This window comes from Mya arenaria, chromosome 8, assembly GCF_026914265.1.
Source record: "Mya arenaria isolate MELC-2E11 chromosome 8, ASM2691426v1".
Taxonomy (NCBI): Eukaryota; Metazoa; Mollusca; class Bivalvia; order Myida; family Myidae; genus Mya; species Mya arenaria.
In genome coordinates this window covers 70,148,032-70,174,827 of record NC_069129.1, presented here as the reverse complement: position 1 = coordinate 70,174,827, position 26,796 = coordinate 70,148,032, and the positions used below count along the sequence as shown (strand labels likewise).

The following is a 26,796-nucleotide window of genomic DNA, read 5'->3' as shown; positions in this document are numbered from 1 at the left end:
TGATCAAATTAAATAAGTTTTATTTCCAATTATGGTTCAAGTGATATAATTATGACAGGTGAAATGTGATACAAAATAATGTAATGTAGAAAATAACTAAAATCACTGTTACATAGAGCTGTTATGCAAATAAAGGTTATTAAATCTGATTGATCACACAGAAATAACCTACCCTTAGTCAGGGTCAATATCACATAAGATGTTTCCCAGTTTTGTTTCCTGGGTTATATTAAAAGACTACGGTATTGTTTTAAGATCATACTTCTGAATTAATAAATGATTTATTTTTTCTTCCAAGCACTATCTAGAGCAAGCACTCAGGCTTATTGAAACCAGCGGGCACTGTCTTAAAATGGACCAAGTGAACCTAACACCCATGTCAACAGGGTAGAAAAATGATGCATAGATTACACCAAAATACACTATAATGCACATCCCTTGACATGTGACGAGCATATTTTTGAGAATCCCCGGGGAAGGGGTGCATGTCCCACAGGTCTTCCCCTCATGTGTGGCCCCTTCTAATGTCAAATACTGGAGCCACCTTAGAAATGCTGCAAAAGTTTATCTTCACCCAACCGTTCAATCATTCATTCCAAGTGAACTAGTGGGGCTTCATCCAAATCAAGCACTTCCCACTTTTGACCTAAAATCATGTATGCAGAGTGACCATTTGATTTATATATTTAGGTTTAATTATAATCATTCCAATCAATTTAAAGAATCCTTTTGAAATATATATATATGTTCATTAGATAACAATTACTGTATTTATACCCCCGACAAACGAAGTTTGAAGGGGGTATATTGGAGTCACCCTGTGGTCGGTCGGTTTGTCGGTCAGTCCGTTGCAATTTACCTTGTCCGGAGCATAACTTAAATACTACTGAATGGAATTGGATTAAACTTCTTACAATGGTAGAGCATAATGAGAGGAAGTGCAGTGTACAATAACCATAACTATATTCTTGCTTATTACTGAGTTATTGCCCTTTGTTACTTTTTTTTTGTCCAGAGTATAACTTGAAAAGTACTCAATGGAATTCATTGGAACTTCATACAATGGTAAAGCACAATGAGAGGAAGTGCAGTGTGTAAGAACCATAACTCTACTTTAGCTAATTACTGAGTTACTGCCCTTTATTTTTTTGCTGTCAATTTTTTTTCCAGACATTAACTTGCAAACTACTAGATGGAATTTATTGAAACTTCATACAATGGTAAAGCTCAATGAGAGGAAGTGCAGTGCACAAGAACCATAACTCTATTTTAGCTAATTACAGAGTTATGGCCTTTAATACTTTTTTCTTGTCCCGAGCATAACTTGAAAACTATTGGATGGAATTTCATAAAGCTTCATACAGTGATAGATCATAATGAGAGAAAGTGCAGTGTACAGGAACCGCAATTCTATTTCAGTTAATTACATAGTTACTGCCCTTTGTTACTTTTTCTTGTCCAGAGCATAACTTGAAAACTATTGGATGGAATTTAATAAAACTTCATACAGTGATAGATCATAATGAGAGGAAGTGCAGTGTACAGGAACCGAAATTATATTTCGGCCAATTAGAGTTATTACCCTTTGTTACTTTTTTCTTGTCCGGAGCATAACTTGAAAACTACCGGATGGAATGTTATAAAACTTTATATGCAATGCACAACAATTATAAAAGCGTTATTTTCTAATTTTAAAAATAACAATCCGAAATTGTAAAAAAAAAAATAACCGCATCCATAACATTTCATGTGTTTTCCTTTCTTAATATATGTTTATATAAACCATTACTTTTAAACTACTGGTATAAAAAAAGTAACTTAACTCATTTATAGATTGTCATAGGCAATCGTATATTCTGTGCTTTAGAACATCAAATACATCAGTATTAACATCTCAGTATTAGCATCACTGATATTGTTTAAAGCCTTTTTTCTAACTTTTAAAAACATAATCAAAAAATGAATAACTCAAATAAAGTTGTCATTTATAGGTTGGCTTTCCAAATAGTTGAATGTAATTTCATATCAGGGCGGCGTTTGGGGGTATTAATCACCTTCAGTGATAGCTCTAGTTTACATTTGAAGAAAGTATGTATTGCATTAAAAAGACTGTTATAAAAAAAATATCTTCATGTAAAATATATGACATATACGATATCAGTAAAAATCTGTTTCCATCGCAAACATGTACAGAAATATGTTGCCGCTATCATTCATATTGTTTTATATAATGTTCATGTATGGTATTGACAAAATGTACCAGCTTGGCACTTTCTGTCTTTATCATATATTTATCATACAAATCTTTCTAACTGATAACATTGCGCATCTACACATAATTCAGTCAAGGCTGTTGTTCATAATGGATTAGTTGTTTATTTTGTTTCATATAGACTCTTTAGCACAGATGTTTTACATTCGAGGTCTTGTACCCAACACATCGTCCATATGTACTGAAGAGATGTGATAAATTATTTTAAAAATCCTTCTGCATGACAAAGTTTCAGCCTGGATATGACCAACTATACTCTATGTGCATATATGCAGCATTCCATAATGATTAAACCTTGAACTTTGATGTAAGCCTGTGGTTCTTGTACGCGGCATGATGTCTGTTATAATGTACCAATTTATTTTAAAATCCCTCCCTTCATGACAGTTACATAGATGGACAGAAGAACTCACAGATGGACAGACTCCTAAATTAATAAGCTCCTATTAACCCTAATGGATACAGCCCCTAAAACCTGTATATTGGCCTGAATGGACTCACTGAGACAGATTGACAGTGAAGCATAATTAAAAATATATATATATATCTTATTATTTGTTTCAACCATTTAAAAGTGTGCATTTTTATCTAAAACTATTACCCCATGTCTATATCACTCAAATAAAATGTGTTGTGTTTTTATGTTAAATTGCCAATTACAAAAACTTTTTAACAATGACCAACATTTTTAAAAGCCCCCTACCCCCTTGTGTCTTTTATTCCATGCAGGCAGACAGATGGTGAACATATGTGGAAATATGGTCAGCCACTCAGAAATTGCTCAAGTTGCTTCCATAACAGCAATGCCTCACTACACAAATTAGACCTGTACATACGCCAGCCCTGGTAATTACTAAATTAGTTATCAGAAATCCTTTTTTAGTCCAAACACAACACAATCGTCAAAAACAAATGTTGACAAATTTCTTGTCTGCTTCTGAAAATTAAAATTTGAAATGTAAAGCAAATATTCTACAGCTGGGAAAATGTTAAAGGTAGCAGTGTTGGAGAATTATTAATTAAACTTCTATAAATATTGCGTTTATCCTGGTAATATGTGATGGATAACAGAAAAAACAATGCTTTTTTAAAGGTTAATAAAACATGTTTATGACTGGCCTGGAAAAGACAAATAGCTGCATAATCACCGGCCTTTTACTGAAAATGATTAAAATGTTATTTTTTGGTGAGGAAAGTGTAAAAAAATCTTACATGAGTTGCCATTTATGAAACTCCGTTATTAGCAAAAGTTCTTAAAGTCGGTTTTATATTCTTTTTAATAAAATGCAACTCATATAAAATCCTATATATTCCAACATGTTGCTTTTTCATTACAATTCACCAGAATTTGTACAAGATGTAATGACTAGAATCTGTGCCTAGACAAGGCAAACAGAAATATTATGTTTTCAATGACATATTGAAATTGAAAATACTTTTATGTGTAGCTAGGTGCAATGTTGCTTTTAAGTTTAGGTTAGAGAATTCTAACCGACTTAAATGTCAGCCCCTCCCAAATTGCATCAGCTTTAAAACTGTCAATCACTGCAAGATATTGTGACGTCATTTACATCAGCGTTGACACTGAAATCGCGCCTTTGCATATGCAAACAGAAGTCTTGACTATATGTGCATGCGCTGTTATAGCAATTTACTAAAATGTCTTCAGCAATAAGAAACGATTCTTCACAAATAAGATATTGAACATTTTAAAAATCTAGCGCCCCTGATTGGCTGACAATGTAGGGCAAACACTAATTCTGCTTAAACTGGACAGGCAGTCATTATTGATGTTACAAAGCCATGAGTGGTCACTGGCTAGAGGTGTCAATTGTCCAACACAGGTTGTCCATAACCTCAATGACCTTACTGGTTGTCCAGTTAGCGCAGTGGTTCAATTTCTGGCCTTGGAGCATGTGAGATTGGCTGGTGGTTACCAAGCCGGAAAAGTGGGTTTCCTCTGGGTACCCCCAAAACACACAAGACCCAACTCTTCAATAACATCGTGTCAACGAGAGTGATTAAAAAAAATAATGTAATGATGTAAATACATGTTTCACAATTGTTGTAAAATAAAATAATGACCTCCCAAACAAGTAATGCTTCATCAAAAGTCTGTAAAAATTGTAATTTTATTTTTGTTCTCAGCTGCTTCTCACTTTTCTAGAAATCCTTATTTACTGCGGAAAATATTCTTCTACAACTCTGCCGATTATGAGAGGAAAAGAAAAGTGTCACCTAGAACCTTATTTATTTTCTTCCTCTATTTGTAAGATGAAAACATTCCACAAGACAGACATGTACATAGGAAAAATCTCAATAGCAAACAAAAAATGATGAAAGTGGGTGATGACACGAGAATTATGAAAAACAGATGCAGGATGGAATCCCGGGCGCGTGATCAGAGGCTTGCCCACCCATGCTATACCAATGCCATCCTCCGCAGCCACCTGATTGTCATCTACAGTGACATAACTGAGTAGCTAAAATATGCCAGATACTTTAACTGGTGTAAGCTAGTGTTGAAGGCAAAATCTTGCATTCTTAGTCATTATCTTACACTATTCATAGCCAACTGACATTTAGAAAGCTGGTTAAATGAACCGTGATTAGCAAATATGGTCATCATTATGAGTTGGCCTCATAACAGGACAGAGATGTCTGATCAGCAGTCTAGAAGAATGAAAACTAATATGGTGTTAGGGCTGGATGGAGGCACAGTGCTCTAATGATTGTAATGTTTAATATGTTACTTTCTTGCTTCTTTTTGTTTTGTGAATTTATCCTAAGAGCTTAGATATCAAAACATTTTACATATAGTTTCATCCTATTTTATCATCATTGGAAAATATGTTTAAACATACAATGAAACCAACCTAGGAAATTTTGTCATTTTGGGCAATTGGAAAACAGCCTAATTTTGCCTGCATAATTGAAGGTGAAAAAGACCTGAAAATGTATGATGTCGAACTCTTCCAAAACTGCAGATCAAAGTGAGCGAGCACCCTTCTTTAGCTAATTTTCAATAAACAAGTCAGGGGTGAGGCTAAAGACCATCCATTTTGACCGTATGCATGATGGCAGCACATGCTAGGGAGGCACTTAACTGCTCTAAAAATCACCAGCCTGACTTTTGCGGATTATGTTTTATGTGCATGTCATAGAACATGCAATATGATAAAAACTATCATTACTGGATCCACCGCTCAAACATTCTTGCCATGCATGTACATGCAACATGATAAAAACTATCATTACTGGATCCACCGCTCAAACATTCTTGCCATGCATGTACATGCAACATGATAAAAACTATCATTACTGGATCCACCGCTCAAACGTTCTTGCCATGCATGTACATGTAACATGATAAAAACTATCATTACTGGATCCATCGCTCAAACGTTCTTGCCATGCATGTACATGCAACATGATAAAAACTATCATTACTGGATCCACCGCTCAAACGTTCTTGCCAAGCATGTACATGCAACATGATAAAAACTATCATTACTGGATCCACCGCTCAAACATTCTTGCCAAGCATGTACATGCAACATGATAAAAACTATCATTACTGGATCCACCGCTCAAACATTCTTACCATGCATGTACATGTAACTTAAGTTTTTGTGCTAAGAAAAAACAAAATAATTTTACCTTTAAAGAGATATGCACATTATACAAAAGTTAACTCAACTGACATTTCTTTGGAATAGAATTATATCCTGATTACAGATATCCAGATATGGAGTGTGTAAGTCAGCACTTGTCAGTGAATGCATATCATTGTTTTACAGTCCTGGCAGCAAATTGCGCCTTTCACACTTATGCTATTCAATTATGTAATATAATCAAGATAATGTAATTTCATTTGTCAGAAATATGACACAATAACTCAAGTGTGTTTTTTCTGATCAAATGGGAGCAGAATTCGGTGATCAAGCTTCATTCCAAATGCTTAGTATAACACATATACGGTTTTTATCCACATGTGAAAAAATGAATTCCCATTAAAAATTGGACCCCAAAATCATTTTTGTGTGGAAGAAATGGTGTTTTCTTAAAGAAACAAACTTTATCTCAATATTCATATTTTCTGTCTATCTTTTATGCAGTCTTGTTCATTTATAAGTCAAGGCAAAATTGGAATCACTATTTTTTTTAAAATGACACCCTTTTCCAAGTCAATAAGACCTTGGCCCTATTCCCAAAATGAAAACTGTTGCAATATTGTTGATTTTTGCAGAATATGCATCCGTATGGCACACACATGTTATCAGTTATCCTAACATTGCAGACACATGCCATTGCTTCACAATTTACTATAAAAAAACAACAACACAGTAACAACTAATGCAAATGTAATTCAGTGTAATAAAATGCCAGCATAATTATACACTGCCAAAAAATGCACAGCCATGTGTTTACATATGTCATAGTAGCTAGACACATAGTACACATAATTATGTCATATAAGCCAGACTATGTACACATAGTACACATAATTATGTCATATAAGCCAGACTATGTACACATAGTACACATAATTATGTCATATAAGCCAGACTATGTACACATAGTACACATAATTATGTCATATAAGCCAGACTATGTACACATAGTACACATAATTATTTCATATAAGCCAGACCATGTTTTCATATATGTCATATTAGCCAGACAATGAGTTCACATTTGTCATTTAAGCCAGACTATGTGTTCACATATGTCGTATAAGCTGGACTATGTGTTCACATATGTCATATAAGCCAGGCAATGTGTTTACATATGTCAAATAAGCCAGGCAATGTGTTCACATATGTCACATAAGCCAGACTATGTGTTCACATATGTCATATAAGCCAGACTATGTGTTCACATATGTCATATAAGCCAGGCAATGTGTTCACATAATGTCATATTAGCCAGACTATGTGTTCACATATGTCATATAAGCCAGACTATGTGTTCACATATGTCGTATAAGCTGGACTATGTGTTCACATATGTCATATAAGCCAGACTATGTGTTCACATATGTCGTATAAGCTGGACTATGTGTTCACATATGTCATATAAGCCAGACTATGTGTTCACATATGTCATATAAGCCAGGCAATGTGTTCACATAATGTCATATTAGCCAGACTATGTGTTCACATATGTCATATAAGCCAGACTATGTGTTCACATATGTCGTATAAGCCAGACTATGTGTTCACATATGTCAAATAAGCCAGGCAATGTGTTCACATATGTCACATAAGCCAGACTATGTGTTCACATATGTCATATAAGCCAGACTATGTGTTCACATATGTCGTATAAGCTGGACTATGTGTTCACATATGTCATATAAGCCAGGCAATGTGTTTACATATGTCAAATAAGCCAGGCAATGTGTTCACATATGTCACATAAGCCAGACTATGTGTTCACATATGTCATATAAGCCAGAATATGTGTTCACATATGTCATATAAGCCAGACTATGTGTTCACATATGTCATATAAGCCAGACTATGTGTTCACATATGTCATATAAGCCAGGCAATGTGTTCACATATGTCATATAAGCCAGACTATGTGTTCACATATGTCATATAAGCCAGGCAATGTGTTCACATATGTCATATTAGCCAGAATATGTGTTCACATATGTCATATAAGCCAGACTATGTGTTCACATATGTCATATAAGCCAGACAATGTGTTCACATATGTCATATAAGCCAGGCAATGTGTTCACATATGTCATATAAGCCAGACTATGTGTTCACATAATGTCATATTAGCCAGAGTAGTGTTCACAAATGGCATATTAGCCAGACTTTGTGTTCACATATGCCATATTAGCCAGACTATGTGTTCACATAATGTCATATTAGCCAGAGTAGTGTTCACAAATGTCATATAAGCCAGACTATGTGTTCACAAATGTCATATAAGCCAGAGTAGTGTTCACAAATGGCATATTAGCCAGACTTTGTGTTCACATATGCCATATTAGCCAGACTATGTGTTCACATATTGTCATATTAGCCAGAGTAGTGTTCACAAATTTCATATAAGCCAGACTATGTGTTCACATATGTCACATTTGCAAGACTTTGTGTTCACATATGTCATATAAACCGGACTTTGTGTTCACAAATGTCATATAAGCCAGACTTTGTGTTCACATATGTCTTATTAGCCAGATTTTGTGTTCACATATGTCATATAAGCCGGACTATGTGTTAGCATATATCATTTAAGCCAGACTATGTGTTCACTAGTGTTGGGATTCGGTTGCAATTTTACTATCGATGATCAGTTCCACTCAAGTAACCAATTATCGATAGTACAATCGGTTTTTAAAATACTTAGTACCTGAGTTGTAGTTTTATTCATGTACAGTATTAAACTCTTAATCATTATATGCATATACCTTATGTCTATGATTGAAGTTATTAAGTGTTGTTGTATAAAAAATAGTTTATTTTCTTGCTCATTGTGGCTTTCATCAGCCATTTTGTTAAAGATAACATCTGAACTCTTACTAATAATTTTTTTTTATTATTATTTTTTTTTTCGATAATCGATTATAACCAAATACTATCGATTGTCGCGGATTTCAGGCCCAACCAATCGATTTTCGATTATAATCGATCATCGGAACATCACTAGTGTTCACATATGTCATGTTAGCCAGGCTATGTGTTCACACATTATGTTAAATTAGCCAGGCTGTTTGTTCACATATGCCAAATTAGCCAGACACATAGTTCACATACATAAGGACAGATGGCATTGACTTTCAAAGAGGAACATACATGAGCATGTCTTGTACTGTGAGTGTAATCTTTTAAAATGAGTTAGTAAAATCTGAAAAATAAGACAAAATATAAAATAATGCAGAAAATTCTTACATGATAAGATTGCAATAAATTTCACCAAGAGAGCCTCAAACCTACCGTGCATTTAAGAAGTGGCTTAACCATGAGTAAAAATTTTACTTTTGATAAGAAATTTATTGAAATATGACACTGAAACCATTTGTTTCCATTTTACTATATGCTTTAAAAGGGTATAAAAGGTAATTGCAGCTTTGAAATTGTATGCAAACGTTATGTCATTTCAGTAATGATGTTGTGGAAATTGTGTTCCAATTCTGTGTGCATTTATGTTTAAAAATTATTAAATTGATATTTTCATAAATATCATTTTGAAATCACAAATAAATAAATATAAACCACAGGGAACATATAATAAAGATGTAAATTATTTTCACATACATAAATAATAATAAAATAATATTATTGATGCCATATACAGCCAATAAAATGTCATGGAGTGATTATTATTATTTTCTTCTAGCAAAAGCTTCAATGATGCAAGAAACACCAGAAGACCCATTGATCGAGATCTGCACACTATTTCCAGGCAGGCAACTCACCCCAGCAACATGACTGTATACACAATATCCAGACACAGGGCGTGTTTTTTACGCCAGACCCAAACCATGCACCCCAGACCACTTCTGCTTTGCCGATTTGCGTCAAATTACCTTCAAATGGGTATGCAGACATAAATAGAATTTTTTAGAAATTTGGCCAAGTGGGAAGAACCAGATATAATTAATGAAGTGCATTCTTTTCTGGTTTAAAAACCAGACCATGCCGTCCCCTGCAATATGCACACAAAAACACTAGTCACCCAGCAAATGGCAGAGCTAATCATGAGTAATTACTGATAGCAATTTCTCACCTTCCTGATGCTGGGTTTTCTCTGCTCATGACAACTCAAGTGTCTGGCTAACCAGAAGTTGAAACAATATACACCAGGAAGAAAATGGAAAAAGTAACAGGAGGATTTTAGTGGGAGTTGCCATATATCTGCAGAAGCTCAAACAAACACATGTTTGTACATAGCTCACATCTGGCCACATGTGTTTTACCAATTAGATGTGTTGTATTGCAATTGAAAGGCTCCGAATGAAATATATCGCTGTTCTTACGGAAACAACAAGAACTTTAGATCTAGTCCGCAGGTTCGTAGAAGACTGTGAGGCGCCGTTACAACGAGGAAAACAAATGTGCAGCACCCAAGTCCTGGAAGACAGCTCAAGCACTCGTTAATATCGGAAACACGTGCTGGTATTTCGTACAACAAGCACTACTGTTATTCAGCGTATGGTTAAAGACAGGAAAAACAGATGTAAGGGAAATGTCTCCCATTTTTCCCACTGTTAGTAGACAAATTATTTGGCTGCAATATTAATCAAGAGCTCATAAGTATCTGACTGAACATTTCTCTTTCTGATTTGTGACAGTGATTTAGTGCACAGGTAGGTATAGACTGTAATCTGGCTTTTGAACCAGCACAATTAACCAATCATACCTATTTTTTCTATGTTTGTGCAATACCAATGGAAGGACGCAAGCTTGGAAATCGATGAAGCATGATCTGTTAGCTTCCGTATTTCGCTGTGTTTAAAATCAGTTTAAATTCCTAAGCACTATTACAATGAAATACCATCATTCTCTGGAAATATTTCAGACAGAGTTATTGCTAAGTATTTTTTGGCATTGCTACAATTCATTTCAATATCTTAAATGGTTGCACATTTTAGTAGATCAAACAGAGTAGTCTTTGCCTGACATTTTACCACACTATTACTTTGCCTGACAACCATGCCACCATTTTTCCTCACATCCATGCCATTGCGTTGCCTGTTAGCCTGCTTACCATGTTACTGCTTTGCCTGACATCCACACCATTGCATTGCCTGATAACCCAACCACTGCTTTGCCTGACAAACATGCCACCATTTTGTTTGACATCCATGCCATTGCATTGCCTGATAACCCCAACCACTGCTTCGCCTGACAAACATGCCAACATATTGCCTGACATCCATGCAATTGCATTGCCTGATAACCCAACCACTGTTTTCCCAACAACCATGCCATCACTTTGCCTGGCAACCACCCCATTGCATTGCCTGATAACCCAACCACTGTTTTCCAACAACCATGCCATCACTTTGCCTGACAACCACCCCATTGCATTGCCTGATAACCCAGCCACTGCTTTTCCCGACAACCATGCCATCACTTTGCCTGACAACCACCCCATTGCATTGCCTGATAACCCAACCACTGATATTCCTGACAAACATGCCAACATTTTGCCTGACAACCACCCCATTGCATTGCCTGATAACCCAACCACTGTTTTCCCAACAAACATGCCATCACTTTGCCTGACAACCACCCCATTGCATTGCCTGATAACCCAGCCACTGCTTTTCCCGACAACCATGCCATCACTTTGCCTGACAACCACCCCATTGCATTGCCTGATAACCCAGCCACTGATATTCCTGACAACCATGCCATCACTTTGCCTGACAACCACCCCATTGCATTGCCTGATAATCCAGCCACTGATATTCCTGACAACCATGCCATCACTTTGCCTGACAACCACTCCATTGCATTGCCTGATAACCCAACCACTGTTTTTCCCTGACAACCACGCCTAACAACAACAACACTGCTCTGAATGACAACCAAGCTATTGCTTTACCTGACGACCAAGCCAAGACCTGTTAAGCATGAGATGACAAGCTTAGATCTTTAAAACAATTAACACATTAATACACAACCATAACATACTACTTACATTTGTTGCTATATAACCAGAGGTTGGTTGGGCCGACAGCTCACTTCAGTCAAACATGAAACATCATATCATAGCTTTGCCCTGCAAATCAAATACAAAAAAATCTCATTTATGAGCTCTTGTAGAAGTCTATATGCCAAAGAACATGACAGAGTAGTTAATGCATCTACTCCAAACCCTTGTCTTATAAGGAAACCCATCAACAATGATCCAGAATGATTTAACCATCTTACCACTATGCTTTTCCAATCAACTTCACAGTACAATGATATTTTTGTTAACCCAGGTATGCAAAACATGTCAGGTGTTTATAATGACATAGACAGGTTTAGAAGATGCATTTTTCGTATGACTACTTAGAGTTTTATAGTTGTATAATATGTTTAACAGGGAGGAAAACAAAGTTGTGGCGCCTTCAGTTTCTCCAAGGTTGATGATGGGAAAAACAGATATTTATATAAATTATAGTTATCTTTTTTTATTTCTAATTTGAAGGAAAAGGTAAAACTATTGAGATATTTTTTCAAATATCATTACAACTAGCATGTTGGAGTAAAAATATTTTATATAATTTTTTATATAGAGTCAAACTCCTCATGATTATTGATATTCTAAGAGTCGGACTAGTATGATTTATATAGAGTTGGATGGTCTCCTATTATTTGTATATAGTCTGACTAGTTTGATGTATATAGAGTTGGATGGACTCCTATTATTTATATAGAGTCTGACTAGTTTGATTTATATAGAGATAAATGGTCTCCTTTTATTTATTTACAGTCTGACTACTTTGATTTATATAGAGTTGGATGGTCTCCTATTATTTATATATAGTCTGACTAGTTTGATTTATGTAGAGTTGGATGGACTCCTATTATTTATATATAGTCTGACTAGTTTGATTTATGTAGAGTTGGATGGTCTCCTATTATTTATATATAGTCTGACTAGTTTGATTTATGTAGAGTTGGATGGACTCCTATTATTTATATATAGTCTGACTAGTTTGATTTATGTAGAGTTGGATGGACTCCTATTATTTATATATAGTCTGACTAGTTTGATTTATATAGAGTTGGATGGTCTCCTATTATTTATATATAGTCTGACTAGTTTGATTTATGTAGAGTTGGATGGACTCCTATTATTTATATATAGTCTGACTAGTTTGATTTATATAGAGTTGGATGGACTCCTATTATTTATGTAGAGTCTGACTAGTTTGATTTATATAGAGTTGGATGGTCTCCTATTATTTATATATAGTCTGACTAGTTTGATTTATATAGAGTTGGATGGACTCCTATTATTTATATATAGTCTGACTAGTTTGATTTATGTAGAGTTGGATGGACTCCTATTATTTATATATAGTCTGACTACTTTGATTTATGTAGAGTTGGATGGACTCCTATTATTTATATATAGTCTGACTAGTTTGATTTATGTAGAGTTGGATGGACTCCTATTATTTATATATAGTCTGACTAGTTTGATTTATGTAGAGTTGGATGGTCTCCTATTATTTATATATAGTCTGACTAGTTTGATTTATATAGAGTTGGATGGTCTCCTATTATTTATATATAGTCTGACTAGTTTGATTTATGTAGAGTTGGATGGTCTCCTATTATTTATATATAGTCTGACTAGTTTGATTTATGTGGAGTTGGATGGTCTCCTATTATTTATATATAGTCTGACTAGTTTGATTTATATAGAGTTGGATGGTCTCCTATTATTTATATATAGTCTGACTAGTTTGATTTATGTAGAGTTGGATGGACTCCTATTATTTATATATAGTCTGACTAGTTTGATTTATATAGAGTTGGATGGACTCCTATTATTTATATATAGTCTGACTAGTTTGATTTATATAGAGTTGGATGGACTCCTATTATTTATGTAGAGTCTGACTAGTTTGATTTATATAGAGTTGGATGGTCTCCTATTATTTATATATAGTCTGACTAGTTTGATTTATATAGAGTTGGATGGACTCCTATTATTTATATATAGTCTGACTACTTTGATTTATGTAGAGTTGGATGGACTCCTATTATTTATATATAGTCTGACTAGTTTGATTTATGTAGAGTTGGATGGTCTCCTATTATTTATATATAGTCTGACTAGTTTGATTTATGTAGAGTTGGATGGTCTCCTATTATTTATATATAGTCTGACTAGTTTGATTTATGTAGAGTTGGATGGTCTCCTATTATTTATATATAGTCTGACTAGTTTGATTTATATAGAGTTGGATGGACTCCTATTATTTATATATAGTCTGACTAGTTTGATTTATGTAGAGTTGGATGGACTCCTATTATTTATATATAGTCTGACTAGTTTGATTTATGTAGAGTTGGATGGTCTCCTATTATTTATATATAGTCTGACTAGTTTGATGTATATAGAGTTGGATGGTCTCCTATTATTTATATATAGTCTGACTACTTTGATTTATATAGAGTTGGATGGTCTCCTATTATTTATATATAGTCTGACTACTTTGATTTATATAGAGTTGGATGGACTCCTATTATTTATATATAGTCTGACTAGTTTGATTTATATAGAGTTGGATGGTCTCCTATTATTTATATATAGTCTGACTAGTTTGATTTATATAGAGTTGGATGGTCTCCTATTATTTATATATAGTCTGACTAGTTTGATTTATATAGAGTTGGATGGACTCCTATTATTTATATATAGTCTGACTAGTTTGATTTATGTAGAGTTGGATGGTCTCCTATTATTTATATATAGTCTGACTAGTTTGATTTATATAGAGTTGGATGGTCTCCTATTATTTATATATAGTCTGACTAGTTTGATTTATATAGAGTTGGATGGACTCCTATTATTTATATATAGTCTGACTAGTTTGATTTATATAGAGTTGGATGGACTCCTATTATTTATATATAGTCTGACTAGTTTGATTTATGTTGAGTTGGATGGTCTCCTATTATTTATATATAGTCTGACTAGTTTGATTTATGTAGAGTTGGATGGACTCCTATTATTTATATATAGTCTGACTAGTTTGATTTATGTAGAGTTGGATGGTCTCCTATTATTTGTATATAGTCTGACTAGTTTGATTTATGTAGAGTTGGATGGACTCCTATTATTTATATATAGTCTGACTAGTTTGATTTATATAGAGTTGGATGGACTCCTATTATTTATGTAGAGTCTGACTAGTTTGATTTATATAGAGTTGGATGGACTCCTATTATTTATGTAGAGTCTGACTCTATATACCTATGAATCATAGGCTATGACTATGATTTTTAGCACCTGACATGGGAATATAGAAATTTGGGCTAGTGCTTGAAATGTAGAAATTTGGGCTAGTGCTTGAAATGTAGAATTTTGGGTAGCAAAAAAATCTTTAACTAAAACAATAAATTTAAAATTCAAGAGCCATATCCATCTAGACAGACTCAGGGGCAATGTTGCTGTATTTCAAACCATTCACAATTTTATGTCAATGAATAATTTATCATTGTAACCATTTTTGGTGATCATTATGATAAGCTTATAGATAACATCATACTCCACAAAAAAAGCAGGAAATATAGGTCCAAATTAGACAAATGTTACAAAAACCTCATAGTGACTGAAGCGATCTGTCCTTGTATTGAACACTTTCAAGATTAGCATTGGCTATTGAAAGCAGTATGAAAAGGAATTCAAAGAAACACCTCAAATAACATCTAGCGGACAACTTTGTGGACAGATCTTTTTTCATTTCTTTTGTTTCAAGACATATGAGCCTCAAAATATTCAAAGCAAGAACAATATTTGAGAGGGGGGAATGCAGAAGAGGCGGGCTGGCTCCAGGTTAGATACAGCACAGAATGATGTAGGTCTAAAAACACAGCACTACCTCCATTAATCTTGCAAAAACAGGCAGAAATCCTGAAATTATTAATAACCATGCCATGTTGTCAAGATTGTCTGTCAATTCCTGGTGAGTAAAAGTGAACAGCTGCAACAATTCAGGCTTAGTTTTTGCTTTCTGCTATTCACCAACACAATTTCTTCAGAAAATGACAAAGAAATTGTTAAAGAATTAATACTTATGATGTGCATGCAATTTACATCGAATTGTTATACACATAAATAACACATATCACACCTAAGCATATAATCCCCCAACATGCATCAAGTCTTTAATATGTCGTCGCAGATGTTGTTTATTGTTCATTGTGTTGTAAAAAATAATCAAATGTGATCTTTTTAAAATAGTTAAAAAAGCATATAAGTGTGCCAGACAAAGACATATTTGTGGTAAAGCAGCTTGCACTTATGCACCAGTCAATTGTAACCACGGACCCCCAGGTCCAGGGAATAGCGGCGACTTTGACTTTCGGTCCAGCCAAGCCTGGGTAAAATCCCCTCACTGCGGGGACGGACTCAGCTGTTAAATCCCCACCAAATGCCCTGCACCCCAGGGATTCAAGATAAGGCCCATTCCCCACTATTTTTGGCACAAAGACAAAACCACCACATTCACCCGGCACTGCAGGGCCACATGAAGGGTTAAAACATGGCCCATTTCCTCGGCTATCCCCGGTATAACCCAGGACCTGGGGGGGGGGGGGGGGTCATGGTTACAATTGACTGGTGCATTAGCAATAAATGATTTCATTACATTACAAAAACTACCATTTTGTATATGAAATTGCTAAAAAACAAATGTATGATACTTAATAGAACTGTAATTACCGTGTATACATTAAAGCCTAGGGTGAACTTGACTATACAAAGTATTATTTTATGTTTTCATGTGTTTCAATTGTTTATGATTTTTTTTTCAGAAGTACTCAATTATTTTTATTTGAAAAAAATATATACTTTTCATGTAATGTTGTTAGTGATTTCAAAGTCAAAATCTCATTTTTTTTGAAAAGCGAAAACTAATATTTCTGCCTGATATCACTTTTCATTTCAATAGCAAAAACATCAGACACTAATTATTGTCTTTGAAACATGAATAAAAATATAAGCTCCAAGAGAAAAAGATATTTCATTACCACAGACATATGTAAATGTTTACACTGTCCCTCAGCACAGCAACCAATTTATTGTAACCATACATCCACAACTCTTGAAAACATATTTGTTGAAAAGTGGAAATTCTCAGAATGAATGAAATGTGTGAGAAGGCTATAAATCTCAGCTGGCTAGACTGGTTTCAGTCATTAATGCTGTATTAAAGTAAATTTAAAGAACAAAAATATTTTCAAGCACAACCAAGCATTGAACAGTTGAAATGGTTCAAAGCCAAGCCAAGCAGACAGCAGTTGGTAAAAAAATTCAGAAATCAACAAGGCAGTGATCAGCTTAGTCATCAGTTAAACAACTCAAAAACTTGACGAAACAGAAGGCACTCAAAGTCGGTAGAACAATTCAGAAATCAACAAAAGCCGCTTGTTGAACAACTCCGAGCACAACCAAATATTCATCAGCTGCTAGAAAACATTAGAGCACAACCAACCATTCATCAGCTGCTAGAAAACATTAGAGCACAACCAACCATACATCAGCTGCTAGAAAACATTAGAGCACAACCAACCATACATCAGCTGCTAGAAAACATTAGAGCACAACCAACCATACATCAGCTGCTAGAAAACATTAGAGCACAACCAACCATACATCAGCTGCTAGAAAACATTAGAGCACAACCAACCATACATCAGCTGCTAGAAAACATTAGAGCACAACCAACCATACATCATCTGGTAGAGCAACTCAGAGCACAACCAACCATACATCAGCTGCTAGAGCAACTCAGAGCACAGCCAAGCAGACATCAGCTGGTAGAACAACTCAGAGCACAACCAACCATACATCATCTGCTAGAGCAACTCAGAGCACAACCAACCATACATCATCTGCTAGAGCAACTCAGAGCACAACCAACCATACATCATCTGCTAGAGCAACTCAGAGCACAACCAACCATACATCATCTGCTAGAGCAACTCAGAGCACAACCAACCATACATCATCTGCTAGAGCAACTCAGAGCACAACCAACCATACATCATCTGCTAGAGCAACTCAGAGCACAACCAACCATACATCATCTGCTAAGGCAACTCAGAGCACAACCAACCATACATCATCTGCTAGAGCAACTCAGAGCACAGCCAAGCAGACATCAGCTGGTAGAACAACTCAGAGCACAACCAACCATACATCAGCTGCTAGAGCAACTCAGAGCACAACCAACCATACATCAGCTGCTAGAGCAACTCAGAGCACAACCAACCATACATCAGCTGCTAGAGCAACTCAGAGCACAGCCAAGCAGACATCAGCTGGTAGAACAACTCAGAGCACAACCAACCATACATCAGCTGGTAGAGCAACTCAGAGCACAACCAACCATACATCAGCTGCTAGAGCAACTCAGAGCACAGCCAAGCAGACATCAGCTGGTAGAAAACATTAGAGCACAACCAACCATACATCAGCTGCTAGAGCAACTCAGAGCACAACCAACCATACATCAGCTGCTAGAGCAACTCAGAGCACAGCCAAGCAGACATCAGCTGGTATAACAACTCAGAGCACAACCAACCATACATCAGCTGCTAGAGCAACTCAGAGCACAGGCAAGCAGACATCAGCTGGTAGAACAACTCAGAGCACAACCAACCATACATCAGCTGGTAGCACAACTCAGAGCACAGGCAAGCAGACATCAGCTGGTAGAACAACTCAGAGCACAACCAACCATACATCAGCTGGTAAAACAAATCAGAGCACAACCAAATATTCATCAGCTGCTAGAAAACATTAGAGCACAACCAACCATACATCAGCTGCTAGAGCAACTCAGAGCACAGGCAAGCAGACATCAGCTGGTAGAACAACTCAGAGCACAACCAACCATACATCAGCTGGTAAAACAAATCAGAGCACAACCAACCATACATCAGCTGGTAGAACAACTCAGAGCACAACCAACCATACATCGGCTGGTAGAAAAACTTAGAGCACAACCAACAATACATCAGCTGGTTGAACAACTCAAAGCACATCCAACAATACATCAGCTGGTTGAACAACTCAAAGCACATCCAACAATACATCAGCTGGTAGAAAAACTTAAAGCACAACCAATCATACATCAGCTGGTAGAACAACTCAGAACACAACCAACCACACATCAGCTGGTAGCACAACCAACCATACATCAACTGGTAGAACAATTCAGAGCTCAACCAACCATACACCAGCTGGTAGAACAACTCAGAGCACAACCAACCATACATCAGCTCGTAGAACAACTCAGAGCACAACCAATCATAGATCAACCCTTAGAACAACTCAGAGCACAACCAATCATACATCAACTGGTAGAACAAATCAGAGCACAACCAACCTCACATCAGCTGGTAGAACAAATCAGAGCACAACCAACCATACATCAGCTGGTAGAAAAAATTAGAGCACAACCAACCTCACATCAGCTGCTAGAACAACTCAGAGCACAACCAACCATACATCAGCTGATAGAAAAAATGAGAGCACAACCAACCATACATCAGCTGGTAGAACAACTCAGAGCACAACCAACCATACATCAGCCCTTGAAACTACCCAGAGAACAACCAACCATACATCAGCTGGTTGAACAACTCAGAGCACATCCAAGCAGACATCAGCTGGTAGAACAACTCAGAGCTCAACCAACCAAACATCAGCTGGTAGAAAAAAATAGAGCACAACCAACCATACATCAGTTGGTAGAACAACTCAGAGCACACCCAACCATACATCAGCCGGTAGAAAAAATTAGAGCACCACCAACCATACATCAGCTGGTAGAAAAACTAAGAGCACAACCAACCATACATCAGCTGGTAGAACAACTCAGAGCACAACCAAATAAACATCATCTGGTAGAAAAACTCAGAGCACAGCCAAGCAGACATCAGCTGGTAGAACAACTCAGAGCACAACCAACCATACATCAGCTGGTAGAAAAACATAAAGCACAACCAACCATACATCAGCTGGTTGAACAACTCAGAGCTCAACCAACCATACATCAGTTGGTAGAAAAAAATAGAGCACAACAAACCATACATCAACTGGTAGAACAACTCAGAGCTCAACCAACTATACACCAGCTGGTAGAACAACCAACCATACATCAACTGGTAGAACAACTAAGAGCACAGAAAGCGGATATCAGCTGGTAAAACAACAAGGAGCTCAACCAACCATACATCAGCTGGTAGAACAACTCAGAGCACAACCAACCATACATCAACCCTTAAAACAACTAAGAGCACAACCAACCATACATCAGCTGGTAGAACAACTCAGAGCACAACCAAGCATACATCAGCTGGTAGAACAACTCAGACCGCAACCAGCCATATATCAGCTGGTAGAACAACTCAGAGCACAACCAAGCATACATCAGCTGGTAGAACAACTCAGAGCACAACCAAGCATACATCAACCCTTAAAACAACTAAGAGCACAACCAACCATACATCAGCTGGTAGAACAACTCAGAGCACAACCAACCATACATCAGCTGGTTGAACAACTCAAAGCACATCCAACCATACATCAGCTGGTAGAAAAACTTAAAGCACAACCAATCATACTGCAGCTGGTAGAACAATCAACCATACATCAACTGGTAGAACAATTCAGAGCTCAACCAACCATAAACCAGCTGGTAGAACAACTCAGAGCACAACCAACCATACATCAGCTCGTAGAACAACTCAGAGCACAACCAACCATACATCAGCTGGTAGAAAAACTCAGAACACATCCATGCATATGTCAGCTGGTAGGACAACTCAGAGCACAACCAACCATATGTCAGCTGGTAGAACAACTCAGAGCACAACCAACCATACGTCAGCTGGTAGAACAACTCAGACCACAACCAATCATACATCAGCTGGTAGAACAACTCAGACCACAACCAACCATACGTAAGCTGGTAGAACAACTCAGAGCACAACCAACCATACATCAGCTGGTGGAACAACTCAGACCACAACCAAGTACACATCAGCTGGTAGAACAACTCAGAGCACAACCAACCATACATCAGCTGGTAGAACAACTCAGAGCACAACCAACCATACATCAGCTGGTAGAACAACTCAGACCACAAACAATCATACATCAGCTGGTAGAACAACTCAGACCGCAACCAACCATACGTAAGCTGGTAGAACAACTCAGAGCACAACCAACCATACGTCAGCTGGTGGAACAACTCAGAGCACAACCAACCATACATCAGCTGATAGAAAAAATGAGAGCACAACCAACCATACATCAGCTGGTAGAACAACTCAGGAGCACAACCAACCATACATCAGCCCTTGAAACTACCCAGAGAACAACCAACCATACATCAGCTGGTTGAACAACTCAGAGCACATCCAAGCAGACATCAGCTGGTAGAACAACTCAGAGCTCAACCAACCAAACATCAGCTGGTAGAAAAAAATAGAGCACAACCAACCATACATCAGTTGGTAGAACAACTCAGAGCACACCCAACCATACATCAGCCGGTAGAAAAAATTAGAGCACCACCAACCATACATCAGCTGGTAGAAAAACTAAGAGCACAACCAACCATACATCAGCTGGTAGAACAACTCAGAGCACAACCAAATAAACATCATCTGGTAGAAAAACTCAGAGCACAGCCAAGCAGACATCAGCTGGTAGAACAACTCAGAGCACAACCAACCATACATCAGCTGGTAGAAAAACATAAAGCACAACCAACCATACATCAGCTGGTTGAACAACTCAGAGCACATCCAAGCAGACATCAGCTGGTAGAACAACTCAGAGCTCAACCAACCATACATCAGTTGGTAGAAAAAAATAGAGCACAACAAACCATACATCAACTGGTAGAACAACTCAGAGCTCAACCAACTATACACCAGCTGGTAGAACAACCAACCATACATCAACTGGTAGAACAACTAAGAGCACAGAAAGCGGATATCAGCTGGTAAAACAACAAGGAGCTCAACCAACCATACATCAGCTGGTAGAACAACTCAGAGCACAACCAACCATACATCAACCCTTAAAACAACTAAGAGCACAACCAACCATACATCAGCTGGTAGAACAACCCAGAGCACAACCAAGCATACATCAGCTGGTAGAACAACTCAGAGCACAACCAACCATACATCAGCTCGTAGAACAACTCAGAGCACAACCAACCATACATCAGCTGGTAGAAAAACTCAGAGCACAACCAACCATACATCAACCCTTAAAACAACTAAGAGCACAACCAACCATACATCAGCTGGTAGAACAACTCAGAGCATAACCAACCATACATCAGCTGGTTGAACAACTCAAAGCACATCCAACCATACATCAGCTGGTAGAAAAACTTAAAGCACAACCAATCATACTGCAGCTGGTAGAACAATCAACCATACATCAACTGGTAGAACAATTCAGAGCTCAACCAACCATAAACCAGCTGGTAGAACAACTCAGAGCACAACCAACCATACATCAGCTCGTAGAACAACTCAGAGCACAACCAACCATACATCAGCTGGTAGAAAAACTCAGAACACATCCATGCATATGTCAGCTGGTAGGACAACTCAGAGCACAACCAACCATATGTCAGCTGGTAGAACAACTCAGAGCACAACCAACCATACGTCAGCTGGTAGAACAACTCAGACCACAACCAATCATACATCAGCTGGTAGAACAACTCAGACCACAACCAACCATACATCAGCTGGTAGAACAACTCAGAGCACAACCAACCATACATCAGCTGGTGGAACAACTCAGACCACAACCAAGTACACATCAGCTGGTAGAACAACTCAGACCACAACCAACCATACATCAGCTGGTGGAACAACTCAGACCACAACCAACCATACATCAGCTGGTAGAACAACTCAGAGCACAACCAACCATATGTCAGCTGGTAGAACAACTCAGAGCACAACCAAGTAGACATCAGCTGGTAGAACAACTCAGAGCACAACCAACCATACATCAGCTGGTAGAACAACTCAGAGCACAACCAACCATACATCAGCTGGTAGAACAACTCAGACCACAAACAATCATACATCAGCTGGTAGAACAACTCAGACCGCAACCAACCATACGTAAGCTGGTAGAACAACTCAGAGCACAACCAACCATACGTCAGCTGGTGGAACAACTCAGACCACAACCAACCACACATCAGCTGGTAGAACAACTCAGACCACAACCAACCATACATCAGCTGGTAGAACAACTCAGACCACAACCAACCATACATCAGCTGGTAGAACAACTCAGAGCACAACCAACCATACGTCAGCTGGTAGAACAACTCAGAGCACAACCAAGTAGACATCAGCTGGTAGAACAACTCAGAGCACAACCAACCATACATCAGCTGGTAGAACAACTCAGAGCACAACCAACCATACATCAGCTGGTAGAACAACTCAGAGCACAACCAAGCATACATCAGCTGGTAGAACAACTCAGAGCACAACCAACCATACATCAGCTGGAAGAACAACTCAGACCACAACCAAGCATACATCAGCTGGTAGAACAACTCAGAGCACAACCAAGTAGACATCAGCTGGAAGAACAACTCAGTGCACAACCAACCATACATCAGCCCTTGGAACTACCCAGAGCACAACCAACCATACATCAGCTGGTAGAACAACTCAGAGCACAACCAACCATACATCAGCTGGTAGAACAACTCAGAGCACAACCAACCATACATCAGCTGGTAGAACAACTAAGAGCACAACCAACCATACATCAGCTGGTAGAACAAATCAGAGCACAACCAACCATACATCAGCTGGCAGAACAACTCAGAGCACAACCAACCATACATCAACCCGTAAAACAACTTAGCGCACAACAAACCATACATCAGCTGGTTGAACAACTCAGAGCACAACCAACCATACATCAGCTGGTAGAACAACTCAGGAGCACAACCAACCATACATCAGCCCTTGAAACTACCCAGAGAACAACCAACCATACATCAGCTGGTTGAACAACTCAGAGCACATCCAAGCAGACATCAGCTGGTAGAACAACTCAGAGCTCAACCAACCAAACATCAGCTGGTAGAAAAAAATAGAGCACAACCAACCATACATCAGTTGGTAGAACAACTCAGAGCACACCCAACCATACATCAGCCGGTAGAAAAAATTAGAGCACCACCAACCATACATCAGCTGGTAGAAAAACTAAGAGCACAACCAACCATACATCAGCTGGTAGAACAACTCAGAGCACAACCAAATAAACATCATCTGGTAGAAAAACTCAGAGCACAGCCAAGCAGACATCAGCTGGTAGAACAACTCAGAGCACAACCAACCATACATCAGCTGGTAGAAAAACATAAAGCACAACCAACCATACATCAGCTGGTTGAACAACTCAGAGCACATCCAAGCAGACATCAGCTGGTAGAACAACTCAGAGCTCAACCAACCATACATCAGTTGGTAGAAAAAAATAGAGCACAACAAACCATACATCAACTGGTAGAACAACTCAGAGCTCAACCAACTATACACCAGCTGGTAGAACAACCAACCATACATCAACTGGTAGAACAACTAAGAGCACAGAAAGCGGATATCAGCTGGTAAAACAACAAGGAGCTCAACCAACCATACATCAGCTGGTAGAACAACTCAGAGCACAACCAACCATACATCAACCCTTAAAACAACTAAGAGCACAACCAACCATACATCAGCTGGTAGAACAACCCAGAGCACAACCAAGCATACATCAGCTGGTAGAACAACTCAGACCGCAACCAGCCATATATCAGCTGGTAGAACAACTCAGAGCACAACCAAGCATACATCAGCTGGTAGAACAACACAGAGCACAACCAAGCATACATCAACCCTTAAAACAACTAAGAGCACAACCAACCATACATCAGCTGGTAGAACAACTCAGAGCATAACCAACCATACATCAGCTGGTTGAACAACTCAAAGCACATCCAACCATACATCAGCTGGTAGAAAAACTTAAAGCACAACCAATCATACTGCAGCTGGTAGAACAATCAACCATACATCAACTGGTAGAACAATTCAGAGCTCAACCAACCATAAACCAGCTGGTAGAACAACTCAGAGCACAACCAACCATACATCAGCTCGTAGAACAACTCAGAGCACAACCAACCATACATCAGCTGGTAGAAAAACTCAGAACACATCCATGCATATGTCAGCTGGTAGGACAACTCAGAGCACAACCAACCATATGTCAGCTGGTAGAACAACTCAGAGCACAACCAACCATACGTCAGCTGGTAGAACAACTCAGACCACAACCAATCATACATCAGCTGGTAGAACAACTCAGACCACAACCAACCATACGTAAGCTGGTAGAACAACTCAGAGCACAACCAACCATACATCAGCTGGTGGAACAACTCAGACCACAACCAAGTACACATCAGCTGGCAGAACAACTCAGACCACAACCAACCATACATCAGCTGGTGGAACAACTCAGACCACAACCAACCATACATCAGCTGGTAGAACAACTCAGAGCACAACCAACCATATGTCAGCTGGTAGAACAACTCAGAGCACAACCAAGCAGACATCAGCTGGTAGAACAACTCAGAGCACAACCAACCATACATCAGCTGGTAGAACAACTCAGAGCACAACCAACCATACATCAGCTGGTAGAACAACTCAGACCACAAACAATCATACATCAGCTGGTAGAACAACTCAGACCACAACCAACCATACGTAAGCTGGTAGAACAACTCAGAGCACAACCAACCATACGTCAGCTGGTGGAACAACTCAGACCACAACCAAGTACACATCAGCTGGTAGAACAACTCAGACCACAACCAACCATACATCAGCTGGTAGAACAACTCAGACCACAACCAACCATACATCAGCTGGTAGAACAACTCAGAGCACAACCAACCATACATCAGCTGGTAGAACAACTCAGAGCACAACCAAGTAGACATCAGCTGGTAGAACAACTCAGAGCACAACCAACCATACATCAGCTGGTAGAACAACTCAGAGCACAACCAACCATACATCAGCTGGTAGAACAACTCAGAGCACAACCAACCATACATCAGCTGGTAGAACAACTCAGAGCACAACCAAGTAGACATCAGCTGGAAGAACAACTCAGACCACAACCAAGCATACATCAGCTGGTAGAACAACTCAGAGCACAACCAAGTAGACATCAGCTGGAAGAACAACTCAGTGCACAACCAACCATACATCAGCCCTTGGAACTACCCAGAGCACAACCAACCATACATCAGCTGGTAGAACAACTCAGAGCACAACCAACCATACATCAGCTGGTAGAACAACTCAGAGCACAACCAACCATACATCAGCTGGTAGAACAACTCAGAGCACAACCAACCATACATCAGCTGGTAGAACAAATCAGAGCACAACCAACCATACATCAGCTGGCAGAACAACTCAGAGCACAACCAACCATACATCAACCCGTAAAACAACTTAGCGCACAACCAACCATACATCAGCTGGTTGAACAACTCAGAGCTCAACAAACCATACATCAGCTGGTAGAACAACTCAGAGCACAACCAACCATACACCAGAGGGTAGAACAACTCAGAACACAACCAACCATACATCATCTGGTAGAACAACTGAAAGCACAACCAACCATACATCAGCTGGTAGAACAACTCAAAGCATAACCAACCATAAATCAGCTGGTAG

At 38.2% G+C, this 26,796-nt stretch overlaps 2 protein-coding genes across 2 annotated transcripts; one reads left to right on the top strand and one right to left on the bottom strand.

Moving 5' to 3' along the window:
• Positions 1–10,966: 10,966 nt before the first annotated feature.
• On the bottom strand, positions 10,967–11,725 carry LOC128244524 (circumsporozoite protein-like). Its single transcript, XM_052962524.1, has one exon. The coding sequence runs from the start codon at positions 11,723–11,725 to the stop codon at positions 10,967–10,969; it is 759 nt and encodes a 252-aa protein (XP_052818484.1).
• A 5,515-nt stretch (positions 11,726–17,240) lies between these two features.
• On the top strand, positions 17,241–26,774 carry LOC128244523 (uncharacterized). Its single transcript, XM_052962523.1, has 8 exons — positions 17,241–17,270; positions 17,437–18,531; positions 18,568–20,040; positions 20,298–21,381; positions 21,659–21,849; positions 22,341–24,048; positions 24,326–24,516; positions 25,008–26,774. The coding sequence occupies exons 1-8, from the start codon at positions 17,241–17,243 to the stop codon at positions 26,772–26,774; spliced, it is 7,539 nt and encodes a 2,512-aa protein (XP_052818483.1).
• The last annotated feature ends 22 nt before the right edge of the window (positions 26,775–26,796 follow it).